Source organism: Triturus cristatus, chromosome 9 (genome assembly GCF_964204655.1).
Source record: "Triturus cristatus chromosome 9, aTriCri1.1, whole genome shotgun sequence".
NCBI classification, from domain to species: domain Eukaryota; kingdom Metazoa; phylum Chordata; class Amphibia; order Caudata; family Salamandridae; genus Triturus; species Triturus cristatus.
In genome coordinates, this window is record NC_140592.1 from 993653072 (window position 1) to 993673862 (window position 20791).

Sequence of the window (20791 nt, forward strand, 5' to 3'; positions counted from 1 at the left end):
GGAGCGGCAGGGGGTGTTGGTTGGTGCCCCGTCTGATTCATGTCATGAACCAATGAAACGGGTTAAAGTATTAATCTCGAACCGCACTAAGAACCATGAAACGGGCCTTGGTGATTTCCCTGGAGGGAGCGCATAAATTACCTCCCAGCGATCCTATTTTCACAACTTCCCTACACATGGGCACACAAAGCTTTCCATCTCTCAGCGAGTGACAGCCAACTGCGCAGCAGAAACCATTTAAGCAGTTGCACAAAATATGATAGTCTATTTCATTTACTTGGTTGTTATGGAAACCAGTTGCATGTAACAGGGTTTGTCAATTACTTTTCGGCAAGTCGTCTTGGCGAGTAATCAAAGTGCGTTCTATATGTAAGGTTAATAGAAAAAATCCATCATTCTCTCTGCCGCCAGCTGTATGCCCCGCCCACTCACTATCAGTTTATTTATGTACTAATTCATCTAACTCAAGCATCCTTCAGCAAGGCACAGTGAACAGTCGTTAATACCATTAAAAACTAGTAAGAAAATGCAACCGCATGATAAAATTCAGTTGTTCTCCCAGGAACTAGAACTACTAAAAAGAGAATTTAAAAAATATAAAATAAATTGGAGAATTAATTACAATGACGCTTGCCAACAGGTCTTCAAAACCTCGCTGAAAAAATATCAGCATGCCTTCCATAGAGCCTAAAAAAACGACTTTGCAGAAAGGATTAATCAATCCTCAAAATCCTCAAAAGAAATGTACAAAATAGTAAATTCTGTCTCAAAGCCTGATATCCCAGAAGCCAGTCCTCCCCCATCTGTGGGACGCTGGGAACTACTTGCAAACCATTTTCTCGGGAAATGAGATATATCTGTAATGTTTTATCGGGTTCAGTATGTAATAAATACAACACAGATGGAAGACCCACAATTCATAACACAAAAGCTGAACTGTCCACATTTTCTCAACTGGTCAAAGAGGAAGTCATTGCTGCAGCAAAGCCAGTCAAATCAGGCTCGCCACTTGACCCCGCTTCAATGGACATTTTACTGAAAGGGGAGATGTGATGCTTTCGCTTTGACAGTTATTTATAACCTGTCCCTGAATAACTGCAGCATTCCAGGGGAAAGGAAAACTTTACTTAAAAAACACACCCTGTGGATCCTGAGGTGGTAGAAAACTACAGACCCATATCTTTACTTCCTGGAATCAGTAAAATCTTTAAAAAAACAATAAACAGGCACCTTGCAAAATGTTTGGAAGCCAATAATATTCTTCATCCCACTCAAACAGGCTCCCGTTCAGGTTGTAGCACATAAACAGCGCATTTAATGGCCACATGTCCTGGGTCAGCAGTGCTTAATTTGTCAAATATTAAGTGCCAGGGCTCTGACCAGGAGGCCACTGCAGCTTGCACCACCCATCGCCCTTGTCATTGCTGCCAAAACAACTACTAACCATCTCCCCCCACCCCCCCCATGTAAATGCGCCAGTTCAGATTATTCCAGGTCCCCAAAGCTAAAGGAATGGTTGGGGAGGCAGGTATTAGCACTATTTTCATGTATATTGTATTTCTAAACAACTAAACTAGTGCCAGAAGCTGCAGCAAGTGTGGGAGGGGGTGGACCAGTACAAAAATGGGAGATGCATGACTGGCAGTGTATGTTCAATATGTGTAATACATTCCTAAGTCAGATGGACAGCAGAAAGAGGTTCCATTTGCAAGTCCCATCTAAAAGCATCATAAGCCATAGCTGATGTTGAAGTGATGTTGGTTTTTTGACATAGCGGCTCGGCCTGTGGATGGCATTCTAGACGACGGCCATGCAGCCTTCCTTGATTAGGGGTGAAGTCCAGCCGAGATTGCGCCTGATATTACTTAAATGGTCGTTTGAAATGGGGTGGTGCCTCCGATGTGATAGGATGCAGCTAGGAGCTCTCCTGTGTTCACTAGGGAGGATTTGGTAATTTACAACCATTGGTATAAATGTGTTGAAGTCAGACGACACTTGTATGCCACTAGTGCCATGTGATCTTTCAAACTCCCTTGCATTTTATTAACCTATTAATGTGTGAGTTAATTAATTTGATTGGCCATCTGGCAATATTTTCAGTCTTATACATTTTGAATACTCTGAAGGTCAGGTCAGCCCTTAAACTCTCTGGCTTGCATATTTCTATTGAACATTTGAAGAAGGCCCACTGAATGAGCTGTTTATGGAAGACATTTTTTGGCCTTTTTAGGTCAAGCCTAGACAACGCTTGCACTGTCTGGAAGATTTGTTGTATGTACTTTATGTGGGCTTTGGAACATTGTCCCAGGACTTGTCTGCTTTCGCTTTTTCATAAGGGCTACTTTTTTCTAGCAACTGGTGCTATTTAACTCTCTTGATAGAAAACGGCCATCAAAGGACATTAAGATACCAGATTCGCTTTACCTAGGATAATGTGCTTCATAGCTAAAAACGTATAAGGTATCAAAGGCGAGACCTATTGCGTTGCAAATGCTTGTTTGCAGTGTCATCACACTAGAAACAACCAATCACAATCTGACATGCTCGAACACTAGGATAAAAGGTGAAAGCCTTTCTATGTCCCACCACATTTCTACCACTGACTATTAGGTTCTACCAGGGCTGGAGCGAGGTATCCACTTTTGTTTTATTCATTAATTCAGCTTCCAAAAATATTGCAATCTAATTCATTTCTGTGTATTGCCTTCGATCTCTAAAAATTCTCCTTTGTTTGTGGCGTATCTGCCACCAAAAAATTCCATCTTCTCAACCTCAGTTCATTCCATCAGAGAGTCAAGCTTACACCATTTAGTGCACTTGAGCCACGTGCGATGTTGCCTCAGTGATAATGACCTTGATCTCCTTGCTTAAGCCTGTCCCTCAGCCTGTTTCTATGTTAAGTGCTTATCGTTTCTGCATGTGAGCCAGTTTCCCACTGACTTCCTGTACATTGGATTCTACTTGCATTGTTTTCAGAGAGTCAGTCCCTGGACAGTGCATCATGGGAGAGAGGGCTGATGCTACTTATCCTCATGACTAGTACATTCCTAAATCTAACTGAGCAACTGCGTACCTAAGTTGTGGACTGAACGCAGGCGTATTCATGTTAGAAAAGTCTGAAACTGAAATTTGGTAGCATTGTGTAGAATGATTAAGGCACCCACGCCATGTTGAATGAGGTTATTTTGATTTTGGTGTATATTATTTAGTCAAAGGGATATGGGACTTTGGCATGGGAATTCCTAGTAGGAAAAAATACTAATCTGGAGAATTGTTTTTGTGGATAATTAAATTGTGTCCCTACTGATCATATGAATATGTTGACCATGTGAACAAGAGAGGTGTGTTTTTCTTGTCATAGAAGCACAAAAAATATTAATAATATATATTGATGATGAATAGCAGAGTATTCATATTGACAACATCCACAGATCATCTTTAAAAAAGTGCATGTTACGTACCAAAAAAGCTTACATTGTTTATAGTGATTAAAGATAAATGTTTTTACCACTTCTGAACATGTTCTTACCATTTCATGTTTCTAATTTTCAGACAATTTCTCATCTTTTCAAGAAGATGATGAGATAGATATGGATGCTGTCAACTGGCAGACCAACGGCATACCTGTTAACGGGCATGCGACTGCCCCACGATCTGCTCCTTTTTCTAGCTGGGTCACTTTTGAAGAGGATGACACCCCCTCCTCACCCTTACGAAGTGATCTTTCTGGGAAGCCCGAGAGCCCCCAACCTGCATCAGTACCAGATGCCAATCGAAACTTTGTTGGATCATTCAAGAAGCGAGAACGGCCTAAGAGCATGCTGGTGGACCTTTCAAAAGTCCAAAAACTTGATCTTTCATCGTTGAAGAAACCTCTCTCCCCAGTGAAGGCCACAAATCCATTTCTTGATGAATCCTTGAAAGATGTCCTGCCATCTCCCATAAATCCTTTCAGTTCATTCTTTGAAGAACAGGAGAAACGCTGTCAGACCTCTTCAGTCACCAGTGCACCACAGAGGGACCAAAGAGACTCCTTCTATGTGATCTGCCAAGAACTTGACACTATCAATTTTGAGGACTACAACAAAAGGCGTTCCCAGTCGGAGGCCCTTGAGCAATTGAAGCAGCTCCAAATCGGGGATCCAGATCTTCCAGGAAGTCCAACATTGCCGGATGACCCCATAAAACCTAATGAGCCCATAGGCCCTCCTTTAACATTTGCCCGGCCTCAGCCGAAAGATGGTTGGACTCTGATGTTGAGGATTCCTGAGAAGAAGAACATTATGTCCTCTAGGCATTGGGGACCCATCTGTGTCAAACTGACAGAAACTGGATTTATACAACTTTTCTATGAAAAGGGACTCGAAAAGCCTTTCCGGGAATTCAAACTGGAGATCTGCCATGAGATTTCTGAGCCAAAGTTGCAGAACTACGATGACAGTGGTAGGATACACACTGTACGGATTGATCGAATCTTCTACAAGGAGAAGAGAAAGTACCAGCCAAAGCCTATGATTTCACATGCAGCAGAGAAGGAACAAGTGATCAAATTGGGCACCACAGACTATGAAGAGTTTGTCAGTTTTATAAACGTAGTTCGTGATGCACTCATGAACTTGCCCGCAACACTGGATCTCAGTACTGTCGGCTTAAATTACATTGAAGAGGAGATTACTGTTGATGTCAAAGATGAGTTCCATGGCATTTTAGCTAAAAAAGACAATAGAATTCTCCAGCACTCTGTGATGACGCACATCTATGTGCTGAGCTTTCTATCTGGACTTGCCTACTGTAGGTTGGGTTTGAACGATATCCTCATTAAAGGCAATGAAATTGTCTCCAGGCATGACATCATGCCTACCACGACCACGAGGTGGATCAAACTGTTTGACTGCCAGTTCCACGGATCAGTGGATGAAGAAGTGTTCCACGGTGCTAGGATGGTTGTCTTTAATCCTCTGGACGCCTGTAAGTTTGAACTGATGAGATTTAGGACGGTTTTTGCAGAGAAAACACTGCCTTTTGCCATTAGGACTGCGGCTTGTGTGAAGGGGGCTGAGGTCGAGCTCCAGAGTTGGCTGGTGATGTCAACTGGATTCTCCTCCAATCGCGACCCCCTCACTCAGGTCCCTTGTGAAAATGTCATGATCCGGTATCCTGTGCCTGCGGAGTGGATCAAAAACTTTCGCAGGGATAGCATGCTGGGAGAGAAGTCCTTGAAAGCGAAAGTGAACAGACAAGCCAGTTTTGGCTCAACCAGCATTTCTGGGTCAGAGCCAGCCATGAGGGTGACTCTGGGAACTGCCAAATATGAACATGCCTATGGCTCCATCGTATGGAGGATAAACAGATTGCCTGATAAGAACTCGGGTGAGTACCCTTTTACCAGTTTGTTTTCTTTCTGCATCCATGTGTCTAAGATCTCAGAGGAAGAAACCTCTGCTATTTAGAATTGACTTATGAAATTGCTTTTTGGATTTGCCTGCGCTACATTTCAATGTTACAGTTATCCATCAGATATTATGTACATGGCTGCAGTTTAATATGGCACTTGGAAGAACACATCAAATTGCTCCTGGAAGCATCAAATATCGACCCCTGGACACACGTGTCAAATGTCATTTCCCCTGAAATCTTTAAGCCACGCCTCTTCCCATCCACTCTTTCAGCAGCCAACACCACCATAATATGTGTATTGCTGCTCCCTAACTTTTTCCTCCCAGTACCCAGAGCCATTGCCGAATTGTAAATGTGGTGTATATTTGCGTGCAATTTGCAAAGTAAAGGTATGTTTCCAGCACTCTGGCTGCTTTCTGTAAGTGTGGAAGAGGAACACTGATGTGCAAAGCCTTGGAAGGAATGGCGACATTTTGTTGCTGACTGCCAGGATAGGCTAAAAACACTCTGTGACTGCGAGCAATTGGTAATCAGGGAGTAGAAATGTGCCCTTCCCTTGAATAGCTGGGGGCATTTTTACTGCTGTGTGTGGGTGTCAAGTAGGCCGAATATGGGTGCCTGGATGGAGTGTATGTTTGCACTGTACAGAAGCAAGAAAACTCCTACTTTGCCAGAGCCTGTACATCATGTCGCCCACACTCCATCCATCTTTCTCTTTACCTCTGTCCTATTATGCCCACCGCTCGTTCTCTTCGCTCTACAACCACGGTCCCTCTATTAAATAAAAATAATCTGCTGCACTTTAAGGTCCAAGATTTCTAATTCCATGCATTTCTTTATTGCTGAGTATGTTTTATTCAGTGCACATGCGCCAGCTGGTTTGTTGGCTCTTATAGAGGTCTGCAAGCAAGAATGTGTCTTCTCTGCTGCTAAAACAATCCACACTTCCTTAATTTATATATTTGGTACTGACCTTCCTAGCCCTGTTAAAAAACACCAACGAGGCCCACTCAAAGATAAACCAGTGTGATCTGGTTCAGCTTGAAGGCTCAAAGAAAGATAAATATTTTGTGTTGAACTGTGGCTTGGGTAGGACTTTGTGAGGGAGGGATAGTTTGTGCTCTGCTGTTTTGAAGGAGAGTGAATGGTTCCCACATTCTGCATACTCTGGCTTCTGACCTTTGCTCCAGGGAAGGATATACCATTTGAGAGAAAATGATAAGTCATAACATGGAATTTCCTCTGGATTAAAGGTCTTTTAAGCTGTTTAATAAACAGATGTCTGAACTGTTGATGGGCCACAAGAAAAAAAAGCAAGAACAATATTGCAACTTGAAAAAAGCACTTCCATATAATGAGTGCAGTTTGTGAGAAAAACATAGAGAAACTCCTGCATTAAAATAGAGACACACGATGTACTTTAAAGCGTGTATTAAGTATACAGTAAATATAATTAAATATGAACCATGGCTTCCCAAAATGAGGGAACAAGAGCGCCCACTCAGAGCCAGATATGAACAGCCAACAAAAGGGGAAACCCAGCAGCAAAGACGGTGGAATAGTGCCCATTCCCACCTCAGCAGAGATTCTGCCCACTGGATAAAGCACACAAGGGAAAGAACAAGTACGTTCCAGAGGAAATTACACCCCACACAAAGGCCATGACGTTACAAGCCATTGAGTTCATAAGATAAAGATGGATACAGACTAGCACATCCCATACCAGTGCATGGCTATGCCCCCATGGAGCACAGAGCAGGCTGTTCAAGCTCAGAACCTCTAGCAACCAAGCTCAACAGGGCCAAGAAACACAGGAGCACCTGAATCCAAGATCCAACTAGTCCCAGATATGAGCAGGTTCAAGTCCATGCACTGTCCCCAAAAGGGTGCTCAGGCAAGAAGGTGTAACCATATCCCATTGCAAATAAAAAATAGGATAGAGGACTTATAAAGCCAGAAAGCCACACAATAGATTATAAAGCATGCCTGGGGCAGACCAAGCACAAAAAGGAGCACAGGAGGAGGGTCATCCAGAATGCCCACACCAAAATGGAGACGAGCAAAAGTCCCAAATGCCCCATGGCCCAGCAGACAGCCAAGACCACTGAACTCCACGAGAATCACCAGAGGCCTCCAAGGGAGGATTATAATGAATACTGTTAAAATGATCTACTGGAGAAGCCACCTCCAGCAGCACTAAGAAAGGACACCAAACAAGGAAAGGCAGGGCTCCCACTAAAGGCTCCAACACGCCAACCAAAGCACATGCCTGGAGCTGTGGCGGTCAAAGTGCCCCAGGATCCATTGGGTAAACCATACCCTGACCCATATATTCCGTCTGATGGCCCCTCCGCACAAAAGGAGGGTACAGTAGAGTGCTGGGGTAGCAAGGCACCAACAAGAAGGCCACATGAAGGACGCCCACCCCACACCCAAGCATTTGGAGGCAAAGAGCGACTTGAGTGCCGAGAATCAGGACGTAACCAAAGTGACCAAAAACACCCAAGACCAGTGCAGAGCAATGGCACAGCACAAAACCTCCAAAACACAGTGGACATAAGCGCTCATACCAGGATCGGAAGTACCCAGCCTAAGGCCCACAAACAGTGAGGAGGTTGACAAAGCAAGAATCACACAGCACCGAGCCAGTTTGCTTGAACATTTATCAGGTTCACCATTAAAGCAAATCAAACCCAGGTTACCAGGCACCTGAGCAGGTAGAAGCTTGCAATAGAAGAGCCCAACAATGCGTCTTAATTCAAGAATGCTTCACTACCCCTGCAGAGACTAGTTGTGTGGGGAACAAATCAGAGGAAAAGGCTGCCTGGACGAACTTTGTGCCAGACAGCCTACCAGGGAGCACAGTAAGCATCATTAGAGAAGTAGAGAAAGCCAACTCCAAGGAAAAACACATGGACACTTTGAAGCAAGCAACTCAAAAATGGTGATTACAACAGTAAGCAAGCAGAGCATCCCAAAAGTAGGTCAAGCAATGCACTGGCCTGTACCAGGACACCGGTATCCACATTTAGGTTCAGACCTAGGCGCAGCAGAAGCACAGGGTGCAGCCAAACAACAGATGCCACACAAAATAAAAGGGCACAAAAGGCCTTGCCACGGGTCAGCAGCCACACACAGAGAAGAGACATTCACAGCAGCCAAGGGGGTGTCAAACACGCACAACCACATTCTAAGCATGCCGAACCAGAACCCACAACACAACAGGGCAAATCTGGCAGCCAGGCCCGGCTCTATAATTCTGCACATGTGAGAGCCGTGAAGTAGCACACGTAGGCCATGAAGATGCACGTGAGAGCAAACAAAAAGAAAAGAAGGGATGTTGTAGCATCTGTAGGTTTAGGCTCTGGCATCGGTCTAATTTTGACAAGTCAAGAAAGTTACTTCTCTTTGTAATGTTGAGTCTCATGTAGAGGACCGTTCGGCATGTCCTGAGCTCAGTGCCTAATTTGTCCTGCAGGGTGAAGCATTTGCCACAGGGCATGAGTGCCCAATGGGTACTGGATGTAGGGTACTCGAGCCCCAGGCCTGAGCGCTAGCTGTTATCGCACCAGTGTCCACTAGGCATAACCATGTCCCATTGTTAACGCAGGGTATGACCTGTGAATTATGGCACCACACCTAACCATAAATAGTAAAAATTAATGTTTTAAAAAAAATTCAGAATCATAATTATAATGTCCTTTTGGCAATGGGTTCAAATACATGTTTCACAGGAATTATGTCAAGCCTGTGGGTTATTTGCTTTCCATAATTCTTTGGAAATTACACTTGTCCTGTGAATTATAGATTTCAATTAACAACAAGGATACAAGGTGTTATAGTATTACACAGCATACAGCAGTAGGGTGTAGAAGTATTTTAAATGAGCATTTTACTTCTCTAAAAATTGCAATATTAAAAAAATGCATGTCAGATAACATGTTATTATGTTTCTTAAATTCACAAACCACTCTTCGTCATGATTGTCATGTCACAGGAACCCAAGGGTGTGCAAATTGTAAACTTTGCTTGTGTGGTATCCCACTGCATATCCGGCTGCAAGACACAGTTATACTGTGCTCTCACTCTGGGAAGAGTGACGGAAGGGACACACAATAGCCACTGCCCAACGCATATTTGAACCAATAAAGTAAATCTGAATTTAAGATTGCACAATTGAATTAAAGAATGTCTGTTTAGACCAATGAAAGTTAATTCACCAAAATAAATGCACATTAATTAGAATGGCGTCCCACAGCATCACATTAACAGGATTAATCTTAACATGTACCAAGTCAACTGATCATAAATATTGCATGCACCTGCCCTCAACTCAGCAGATGTGGAAAGGTAACTCTTAATTGTGTTCTTTGTAGTTCCACTTAATCACTATTGCTCACCCGATTTATCATCATCATTCACACTTTATTCGGTTTTTACAAGGAAAACCATAAAAGTCAAGCAAACACAATTAAAAAACCCCATCCGATATGCGGAATAAGAGTACAGTGTAACCACCATGGGCCTGTAAATACATAGTTAAAATACATGGAATAAGTCAAGAACAAAGAGGTCCAAAGTTTGAAAAGACATCATCAAAGCACCATAAAATGCAAATTTAGTAGTAAGGACTATATCAATGGCAGTAAAACCGACCATCACGACCCCATAAAATACGGAATTGTACACATCACCCAATTCATCATTATTTAAGAGTATTAATGGTACAGACTACAAAGCTGAAAATTTGTCTCTCAATGGCACAGAAATTAAACACATAATAGTGCTATGCCAAATCATTAACTCAGCCTTTCCTTCATCCAAAGTGGGTAATAGTAATATCTGTGAATGTTACAGCACTTGGAAGTGCCAAAAGTTTGTTATTTACCACTACATATAAAATGGCATGCTACTATATTTTTAATACTTTGTAGCCAGTTGAGAATTGCATTAAAACAGGAAGACAATAAATCAAACCACTACGAAGTTGCACATGTTCTAATTGTGTGTGTTTCTCGGAAAGACAACATTCTTTGAAGAATGTTTTTGTTATGTCACTGGTTTTGTCATTGAAGTAGCTTGTGAGATAAGCTTGTCTCTTCAGCTATAGTGGGACTGTCACAGGATACACCTACTATTCATTTGTGCATGAAAACATCAGTTTCACAGCTGCACATGATGGCCAGTCAATGCTTAGTTTCCCTTAAAGACTTAGGCAGATTAAGCCCACGATAGGCATCACATAAAGCATTACAAGAAAAAACAGGTTGGCTGTTAACTTGTGAATGGCCTTAGGTGAGCCAGGGGGCTCCTGTGGGAGGGACTGGCCCCTCGGGACCCTAGTCAAGGGGCAGCCCACAAACAGCTCTCAGACCAAACAAAAAAGCGGGTAATCAGGATATGCTGCAGGGAAACAGGGAATTCATTTCTCCACTGCAAAATCACTAATTGACCACATAGTGCTTAGGAAGAAGACCATCTCCAGATCCCCTTCCCCATCATAATCAAAGATCTGAAATGTGGAGGTTGGCCAAGCCAGGAGTTGGACACACAGAGCTGACCCCAGAGGACAGCGCATCACAAACATAAGCACCAAACAAGATCGGTCTGCAGGAACGACAATGGTTCACTGTAGTGGAGCCAAACCTCACCCTTAAACACAAGGCCATGCATGAGCAAGCCTCTCAGGGCACAGGGGACGGCCCAACTCCACACCCTGAATCTCACGAACAAAGGATGGAGGGGGAAAGGAAATCCAGACAAGACAGTCTTTCGAAGATGGAGCCTGTGAATACATCTCGATAGCCCAAGCCCCGCAGAGGACAAGGAAAAACACAAGTCCAGCCTGCACCCCAGGCATATAAAAACAAGCATTTACACATGCATACGGTTTGCTTTGTCCTACCCTCTCTTCAACACTTGGGCATTGTCAAAGACAGAGGTTTGACCAAGTATGTACGCAAGTGAACATGTTATTGGTAATAATAACATCAACCTCAGAATAGGGTTTCATACAGAACTCTACTCTATGCAAATATACTGAGCTACTTGAAAGAATTAAAGGAACCAATAAGCCAGCACGCTCATCGAGTACAGGCGTAACAAATCTGGGATTGCATCCTTGTGTACTGTGCTAAGCCCACCAGTACAAGGCATCCTTATACCCACAACATACCCCACTATCCCCCAGAGGACAAACATCTGTACTTTAGCTGTGTACAAGAAAGGGTCGCTCCTCACGTCCCTTATCACAGAGCGACGTCCATAGTGTTCTGCCCAAGCCCCAATGGGCACAGCATGGGACGCAAGTCCCATTTCTTACCCATCATTTCTGACGCTACAGTGATAATCCCCTTTCAATATTCTTTTATCAGATCACATTTGCACACCATGTAGAAAACAAATTAGCCTTTACCCAATGACATCGGGGCATTGATCTCTCGCATTTGGAAATATATGAACTCTCTTGCTGGGGCGAGATAGATCAGATGTAAATAATTAAACCGTGTACATTTGCTCTTTTTAATATATGCCAAAGCCACAGTCCACTCACTTCTTGTCAGCTCCCTACTAATCCTTTCATCCCATTTAATTTTCAGTATAGAGGTATCTGGGTAATAGGCAAGAGCCAGTCCTCTGCGTGTTTGGCGTTCCCACGTGGTAGGGTCATGGTTTGTGTCTCTGTGTCTTCGAGTAGCCGAGCGCGTTACAAGTGGAACTAACATAACATAACATAACATAACTCTGATTCTTTATCTCCCATACCCAAGTGAGCGCTGCACCTCTGATTAAAGCGTTATATGTGATTAACTGACCTGGTCCCAGCCTGTTATTCTCCCTTAACCCTTCTTATTTACCAAGAGATGCATTTTTATATAAATGTCTAATACTGCATACACCCTCTTCTTGCCAGGAGCAACTATTATGTACTTTTGCAATCAACTGTTTGCAATCAACTGAAACCCGGGTGAAAACCACAGGAGGTTCTGGGGTGCATAACCACCCTTTGCTCTTATCCACTTCAGGTATTTCTGTAAAGAACACCTCGCCATGCGTACAGCTCTGAAGCTCGCTCTCCCTAACAGCACTTCATATATAGAGCTGCCCCTTGTCATAGTCAAGCATCGCGCCCCATCCAGATCTTCACTATCCCCCATCCACAGCATTGCCCACTGTAGTTCAGCAGCCATATAATATATCTCAAAATTGTGGGCCCACAGGCCTCCTACATCAACAGGCCCCAAACTTTTCTTCACAGATACACGTTTACCATATATCTGTCTCATATTAAACCCAAGAAAAGTGAGCTCCGTTCTTTAAAAAAAAACTCGAAATTGCTATGGGCACTGAAATAAGAAAGTATAGCATTCGAGGGAGTAACATAATTTGTGCTATTGTCACTCGACCCATAGAAGATAGCGGGAGTCATCACCAAAAGGGAATGGACTGCAGAACTGCTGCAATTGCTCTACCCAAATTACCTGCCATTAAAGTCTCATCTGTATGGTTCACTTGCACCCCTAAATATCGGAAGGTCTCCAATTCCCCTTTCTAAACATTCAAGTATATCCTGGGCTATCTCTGGGGCATACCTGAATGTAAACTGGAACAAACAGGACTTGTCCCAGACGACTTGGAGTCCAGAGGTCCTCCCAAACTCTGATAATTCACTCATTATCATCCACAGGTAGTGACACAGCGGGGAGCCCATCTGGCAGGCTACCCCAGTCTCTGCCACATCTCCTCAGTGCATACACCAAGGACTCCATTGCTATCATAAATAATGGGGGGTGGGCGAGCTGACACCCCTGTCTTATCCCTCTACCTATGTCCCATTGTGCTACCATGATCCGCCACATTCCTACCCTCGCCAGCATCTCGGTGTATGGCAATGCAATTCATTTTCTGATCATTTGTCTTAACCTCATCCTGGGAAGAATCTAAAACAGATACGTCCTGATAAGTCTATTGAATGCCTTCTCAATGTCAATCTAAAGATATCAAGACATGTTGATATATTACAGTGGTGCCTCCTTCATCTCTGAGAACAAACATTGCAGACTGTGTATGTACAGCATTTGTGGATTAATCCATTTGGATCATGATGGACCAGCATCTTAATCATTGGCGGTAGCCTGTTTGCCAGGATGTCCCCAATATCTTGTATTCAGTATTTAACAGGTAAAGTGACCTGTAGGATTTAATATCTGGAGGACTCCTGTCCTATTTTGGGACTCTAACCTCCAGGGCCTCTTTTGTAGACCTAAGTGGAATCTCATTTTCAAAGGCCTCCATATAGGCCACTAATAGTCTGGGAGCAAATATTGGTTATAGGTCCTATAAAAGGTGATGCACCATCCAATCCGGGCATTTTGCATGTCGCTAGCTGATCAATGGATTACACACGTCCTAGATCAATAAAGGAGTGTCTAATTGTGCAGTTCTTTCCTGCACCAATCTGGTCACAGTAATGCCCTCCAAGAATGCAGCAATCCTTCCCAGGGAGCACACAGCAGGAGCAGCACATACAGAGTCTGACAATATGTAGTGAATGCTTCATTAATTTGAATTGTGCAGTAGTGACTGTGCCCCTCCAAAACACACTGCGCAGATGTGTTGATTGGGAGCAGTTTCCCACAGGAGCCAGGCCAGTAAGCGCCTCGCTCTATCACCCTCGTCATCTTAGCATGTAATATATCCACTGTAATACACTCCCTGGAGTAGCTCTACCAAACCATCCATTTTCTTCTTCGTGTAAACCAGGGACACACATTTGGGGGTGGAACTGCGCCAAAGATTCCAACTCATTAATCATGTGCTCTTCATCTGCTATATGTTTATTCAATATCAAGATTACTCCACGCATGGTTTTGATGCATATCCCACGCATCACCATCTAAAATGCATCTCATTCCGTACTCCAACTGCCTATAGTATCATCGTTTACAATAAAATAATATTCTATTTGGTCTCCGATTCCGGTTCTAAATGGTCCGTCATGCAACACCGCTACCTGTAGCCTCGAGGTAGGTACATCTGCCCTTGCTCTGCCCCATACCAATGCTGCCCGAAGGGGATTATGATCCAACTCTGTATGAGCCATATATGCAACCTCCTCCATCTTACTGTCTATTTCTCCACTCACCATGAATGTACATAGTCTAGTACAGGCTTTTCCAATGAGTAGCTTGTGAACTAGTGGTAGCTCTCCAGGTACCTCTAAGTACCTCTCCTTTGTGGAGCCTGGCCAAATAAATTAGAAATTTTTGCTTAGCTAAATTTATATATGCATACCAACATTGAAACGTGTGCATGCCAGACGAAAATGTGTGTATATTCAAAACGCATAAGCTGATGTTTGGAAAAAAAAAGTTGCATTTCTAAAACATATTTATAGCTGACATTGGAGTGATAAATCATGTGGAGTTGGGGAGACATATTACTAATATTACCTTGTTGCTAGAGGCATTGCAGCTATAGCTCCTACGTATTACCCTTGTAAAAACATTTCAAATTTCCGAACCTTTTTTGACATTATTGCTGGTAACCTTGCCTGATGCACCGAGGTGATCACTGCTGGTAATCTTGCATAATGTGGGCACTAATGCATTCTTGTCTGATGTGGTCACTATTATAATACTAATAAGATCAGTTGCTCAGGATGATGTTCATTGAAAATAAGTATCTCTTACTACAGAGAAGGTTGGAGACCCTTAGACTAGTATAAAACTTATGTGTTGCGGAGTAATAGAAGTACTCCAAAGTGTCAGGAGTAAGCATGCAACATGCATCAATCAACTTCCATTGCTGTGTTCACTCTTTATGTGTGATAGGGCACCGCCCTGTGATCCCAGCAGTAGGGGAACAGGTCTACCCCACTGACAGTCTACGACTACATTAAAGTCCAGAGCTGTGATGTATACTGGGCTTTGATCAGAGCGGCCATCAGGGCATCAAGGAACTGTATTTGATTCGTGTTTACACAAATTTACACCCTACTGCCACATCCTCACCATTACGTTTCCCCTCCACTACAGAATGCATGCCCCCTTCATCAAGATATCTATTCTGAACCTCGAATGGCATTCCAGGGGTTATCCAGATAAGCACACCTCTTGGAAAAGCTCAGTAGGTAGGGTCAGTTATCTAATTGGCCAAATGGGTTTCCTGCAAACACACTATATGCACATTCCAGTGCCTCAGTTCAGCATGCACTCTGTGTTGTTTAAAAACATTGCCTTGCACTCTCACTTTCCATGTTATAAATTTGAACTTGCCTTAAGTGATACACCACAGTATGTACCTTCTGTTGGTGGCCGACCACCTCCCCAAGTGCTTCCCCCTTCTTGTTCTCAACCATCATTAATCTTCCATTTAGTGAGACGTGCCCTTCTCAGTCTCATCCTCTGTTATCTATGGTGTACCACTCTTGTGGGCTTTGAGGTTTCCCTACTCAAATTTTCAGCAGAAGTCAACAGGATCTTCCCGCCACAACAGCATAAACCCACTGAACAAATTGCGATATTGCTCTTCTGGACACTAAAACCATCTAGCCATGGGAGTCTCAATGATCATCCCTATCCCGAGAGACTCCCGCCCTGTCCACATATATAAATCATTGCACCAACATGACCAACGTTGATAAACCGGTGACTAAATCTACCTCATGATTTTCAAGTGAATACTCATATCTATTTGCAGCTAAGTAAGTATAATGAAACATTGACAAGATGGTGTTCCAGTTACTACCTCAGGTGAGGTCGTCCATTCATTGGTGGCTAATAGGGGAGTCCTCAGTCGGGCACCCCGAATCTGCGCCCTCTCCTTTTTCGTTTAACTCTGTACCAGCTTCAGAATCTTGTACCTTAGAGTGTCTATATTTGCTCACATTTTTGTCCAGGCAAGCTTTTTCAAGAGCTGCATCCTGTGTACATTCTTCATGCTTCTGTTGTTTCTCCTTGATTTCCGCTTAACTGGCTGACTTACTGGGTGTTCACCTGAATAAATCTCAATTTCCTCCATCTAGTTCCACACATCTGTTGGGGTGGTGAAGAAATGCATGGATGCATCAGTGGTGATTCCCATCTTGGGTGGAAACATTAAACAATACTTGATACCAAGCTGGAAAGACTAGCATTGCATATGATATATATGTGCATAATCAGGCCCAACCACTGTTCTTCGTACAAAACCTCTTTTATTCTGGCAGAGAAAGTAGCATTACGCATTTCGACTCCACTGAGTCTTAGTCATATGCAAAAGATCATTTAGTCACCACCTGATCTGATTTTATATCCGGTATTCATGGACAGTGACAAGGGACAAAATACGTATTTCCTAACGGCAGTTCAAAAGCTGCGAGGTATGACTGCAGTTTATATGTAAGTTCACTTTGTAGGTTTCTATGATAAAACAGTGGCTATTCCTTGTTAATACTTGATGCAGGGATTAAACCACATTTTTTCTTGTTTTGCATCCTCTTTTTACAGTGCACTGTTTATAGTTCATTAACTACGAGTGTTACCGAACCATGTCCCAACTGTCACAATGTTCCAATACATATTTCATAACAGCAGTTCAAAAGCTGCGAGGTGTGACTGCAGTTTAGACGTAAGTATATATATATATATATATATATATATATTTGTTTTTTACCTACTGGCAATTGCCAGTAGGTATTTATAGCTAGCACCTAGTTTCTTTGGGAAAAGCCTTTTTTGACTTGCCTATAACTTTGGCATCGTTTGCACAATCTTCATGACATTTTCCAAAATAAAGCGTCAAGGTAGGTTCTGGTTGTCATGGAAAGTTTGAGGGTGATCCATGCAGTGGGGACCGAGAATTTGGGGTACAAAATAAGGGTGCATTTGTAATGTTAATTCCCATAGGAGCCGTTAGCCACAGCTACAGCACGAACTGCTGAATTGACTTACACCAAAGTTGGCAAAGAGGTAGATGTTGGTTCAAGGAAGTGCCTATTGCCTATTTGGTGTAAATATATTCAGTAGTTTTTGAGAAATTTAAGCTGAAAAATATAGTGATAGCTCTGGCCGCAAAGTCCTCGTAAACAAAGACGAGCTTGTGCAGGAAAATGCACTGCTCTGATTGGCTGCCAACACTTTAACCAGGAAGTGTTGGCAGCCATCTTGGCAAAAATAAGTGAAAATAAGGAAAAGGGTCTAGAGTAGGAATACCCAGAACCCCACGATGGAATAAAAGCATTAAAAAAAATACAAATTGGCATGTGTAAGCGGGTTGGACGGAGGACGCAACAGAAGGCGGTTGTGGAAGAGGGGGTTTATTCGTAAATAACACTTCAGCTTTGTGAAAGGCTGGTTTAGTCAATCAAAGCTAACAACTGTGTGGTCGGCAGGTGTTGGGATCTCTTCTCCTATCGCAGCGGTATGGTGTTTCTCTTCACCTCTCAGGAGTCGTGGGGTTCCCTTCGTAGCTCGGCGGGGATTCTCCGGGGGCCGTACCATACAAAGAGAGAAGCGAGTGTTAGTATTCACATCCGCTTTTAGACTTTTGCGAGGGTTTGGGGGTGAGGAGACCACACTTGTGCACAGGTGAGCAAGGCGACCGTAAGTGAACTGGAGTGGAGTGCAAGGGGGGGTTTCGGCTATGTACAAGGCAAGGCGGCGAGGCGGCGGCGTCTAGTAGCGCCCTCCCTTCTCCCGCTTCCCGACCCAGCCCGAGAAGCGATCCCGTACCTGGGTTAGCCACGCTCCTCCGTGGGCATGGCTCGGCGAAGCGTGGTTGTGGAGTCCTCCTGTCTCCGACTTCCCGTCCTCCGTGGGGCTTCCGCTGCTCGTCTGCTGTTCGCTCGGCTCGTTTTCTCGCTGCAACTCCGTCTCTCCGTCACTCCTCTCCTCTCTCCTTCCTCCGGAGTCACCGCACATCCTGCTTCTCACCTCCGTGAGTCTTATTGGCGGTCTGCCACCAGCATCAGTATAGGGGGCGGGGTTGTCTGGAAGGGAGTCCCAGTTAAAGGGACATGCTTCACGTTCTGAGAGTTCCGTAAACGATGTTGTCCATGGATCGTCCTGGGGGGCACAAAGCACAGAGCCCGTCAGTTCGTGTGGCTTCCACTAGTCACCCCCTGCAACGTTGTATTCCCCACTGTCCCTGTGACACTCCTCCACCATGGGTTTCTCCCGATCGGGGAGAGGGGACGTCCTAGATAAGTAGTCTGCGCTGCCGTTTTCTGACCCTTTGCGATGTTTAAGGGAAAAGGAAAAGGGCTGGAGTGCGAGGAACCAACGGAGGACCCTTGGATTGTTTGAGATGTTGTGGCTCATCCACTGGAGTGGGGCGTGGTCGGTGTATAATGTGAAGTGGCAACCCTCTAGATAATACCTTAGCTTATCAACGGCCCACCTGATAGCAAGGCATTTTTGGTCAATCGTGGGATATCTCACCTCCCTTGGGAACAGCTTTCTGCTGATGTACAATATCGGATGCTCCATACCGTCAGCTAATACCTGGGACAGGACCGCTCCCAGACCGTGATTTGACGCATCGGTGTGCAGAATAAATGGCCTCAAAGTCTGGGGAGGATAAAACGGGGCTGGAAGTGATAATGTCTTTTAAGTTACTAAATGCCTCTCTCATTTCTAAGGTGGGAACCCTGAATATCTGTGGTTTTATGTTTTTAAGAAGGGTGTCTGTCAGAGGAGAGGCCAGCTCGGAAAAGTTTGGTATGAATCTCCTATAGTAGCCGATCAGGCCTAAGAAAGCTCTCATGACCCTTTTGTTGGAGGGGAAAGGGGTGTCGGTAATGGCTTTCACTTTCTCCTTCTGTGGGGCGATGAGACCATGACCTAGGACATACCCCAAATAGTTCACTTTGTGGAAGGCCACCCTTGATTTTTTTGCATTCACATGTAGGCCGGCTTTTCGTAGGTCATGAAAGAGCGTGTGTAGGTGCTGGAGGTGTGTCTTCCAGTCCGGACTGAAGACCACAATATCATCAAGATAAGCTGACGAAAAGCCCTGGTGTTCCCTCAAGACAGTGTTCATCAGACGCTGAAAGGTGGCCGGGGCACCATGAAGGCCAAAGGGCAATACTGTGAATTCAAAAAGGCCGTCGGGTGTTGAAAAGGCGGTCTTCTTTCGGTCCTCTTCCCTTAAGGGCACCTTCCAGTAGCCCTTGGTTAAATCCAGTGTAGTAATGTATCTGGCTTCTCCTAGTTTTTCGATAAGCTCATCAATACGGGGAATGGGGTACGCGTCGAAGGAGGAGATTTCATTGAGAGCACGAAAGTCCATGCAGAAACGGGTGCTTCCATCCGGTTTCGGCACCATCACTATAGGTGAAGACCATTCACTTCGGGAGGGTCGTATCACCCCCAGTTGTAGCATATCCCGTACTTCTTGCTGTATCGCTTCTCTTCGGGCCGCCGGTATTCTATGAGGTCGTTGTTTGACGATCTTCCCTGGTGTTGTCTCAATTCGGTGTTCTGCGAGATGTGTCTTCCCAGGGACATCCGAAAACATCGAGACGTGTGACTGCAGTACTTCCGTCAATTCTCCGGCTTTTTCCTGACTTAATTCGGGGTTGACGACCAATTGGTGTAGTGTGGTCGTGTCCTTCCGTCGCGTGGGTAACGTGAGGCTGGTTGTCTTGGGTGGGGGTCCCATCCATTTTTTTAACAGGTTTATATGGCATACTTGGGTCCGGCTTGGGGTGATCTGTAGTTTGTATGTGGTCTTCCCAATGGTTTCTATAACTCTGTAAGGACCCTTCCACTCACTCTGGAATTTGTGGGTGGACGTTGGCAACATCACCAACGCCTAGTCGTTTACTTTTAGGGACCTCCACCTTTTCCCTCGATTGTAGCACAGTGCCTGTTTTTCTTGCTTTTTCTCGAGGTTGGAGTACGCAAAGTCGCAGAGTTTCCCTAGTTTTGATTGTAGTCCTTGTGTATACTCCAGCATCTCTCGGTACTCCAGTAAGTCTTCCTTTTCCCACGCCTCCTTCGTCATTTCCATTAGACTTCTTGGCTGGCGTCCGTATAACAGTTCAAAGGCCGAGCAGCCGAGGCTGCTCTGAACCTGGCTCCTTATGACGTATAAGGCCAACGGTAAGAGCTGGTCCCACTCTTTTCCCTCAACATTTAACATCTTCTTGAGCGTTGTCTTTAAAGTCTCATTGTAGCGTTCCACCAAACCGTCTGTTTGCGGGTGGTATACCGACGTTTTGATCTGACGTACGTCCAGGATCCGGCATACTTCCTTCATCAGTCGCGAGACGAATGGTGTGCCCTGGTCCGTTAGTATTTCTTTGGGGAAACCTACTCTTGAAAATAGCTCCAAAAACCGGTCTGCTATGTTGCGGGTAGTGGGGGCTCCTAAGGGAAAAGCCTCTGGAAACCTAGTGGCGTAATCTACC

At 44.3% G+C, this 20791-nt stretch overlaps 1 protein-coding gene across 5 annotated transcripts in view; it reads left to right on the plus strand.

Annotated features, from left to right (window-relative positions):
• The window catches only part of STON2 (stonin 2), a 668352-nt gene that overhangs the window by 571012 nt on the left and 76549 nt on the right, over nucleotides 1–20791 (plus strand). For all 5 annotated transcript variants that reach the window (XM_085626602.1, XM_085626605.1, XM_085626603.1 and 2 more), the window contains one exon: nucleotides 3553–5370. In XM_085626602.1, the coding sequence (XP_085482728.1) occupies nucleotides 3553–5370 (1818 nt within the window). The remainder of the gene's footprint in view (nucleotides 1–3552; nucleotides 5371–20791) is intronic.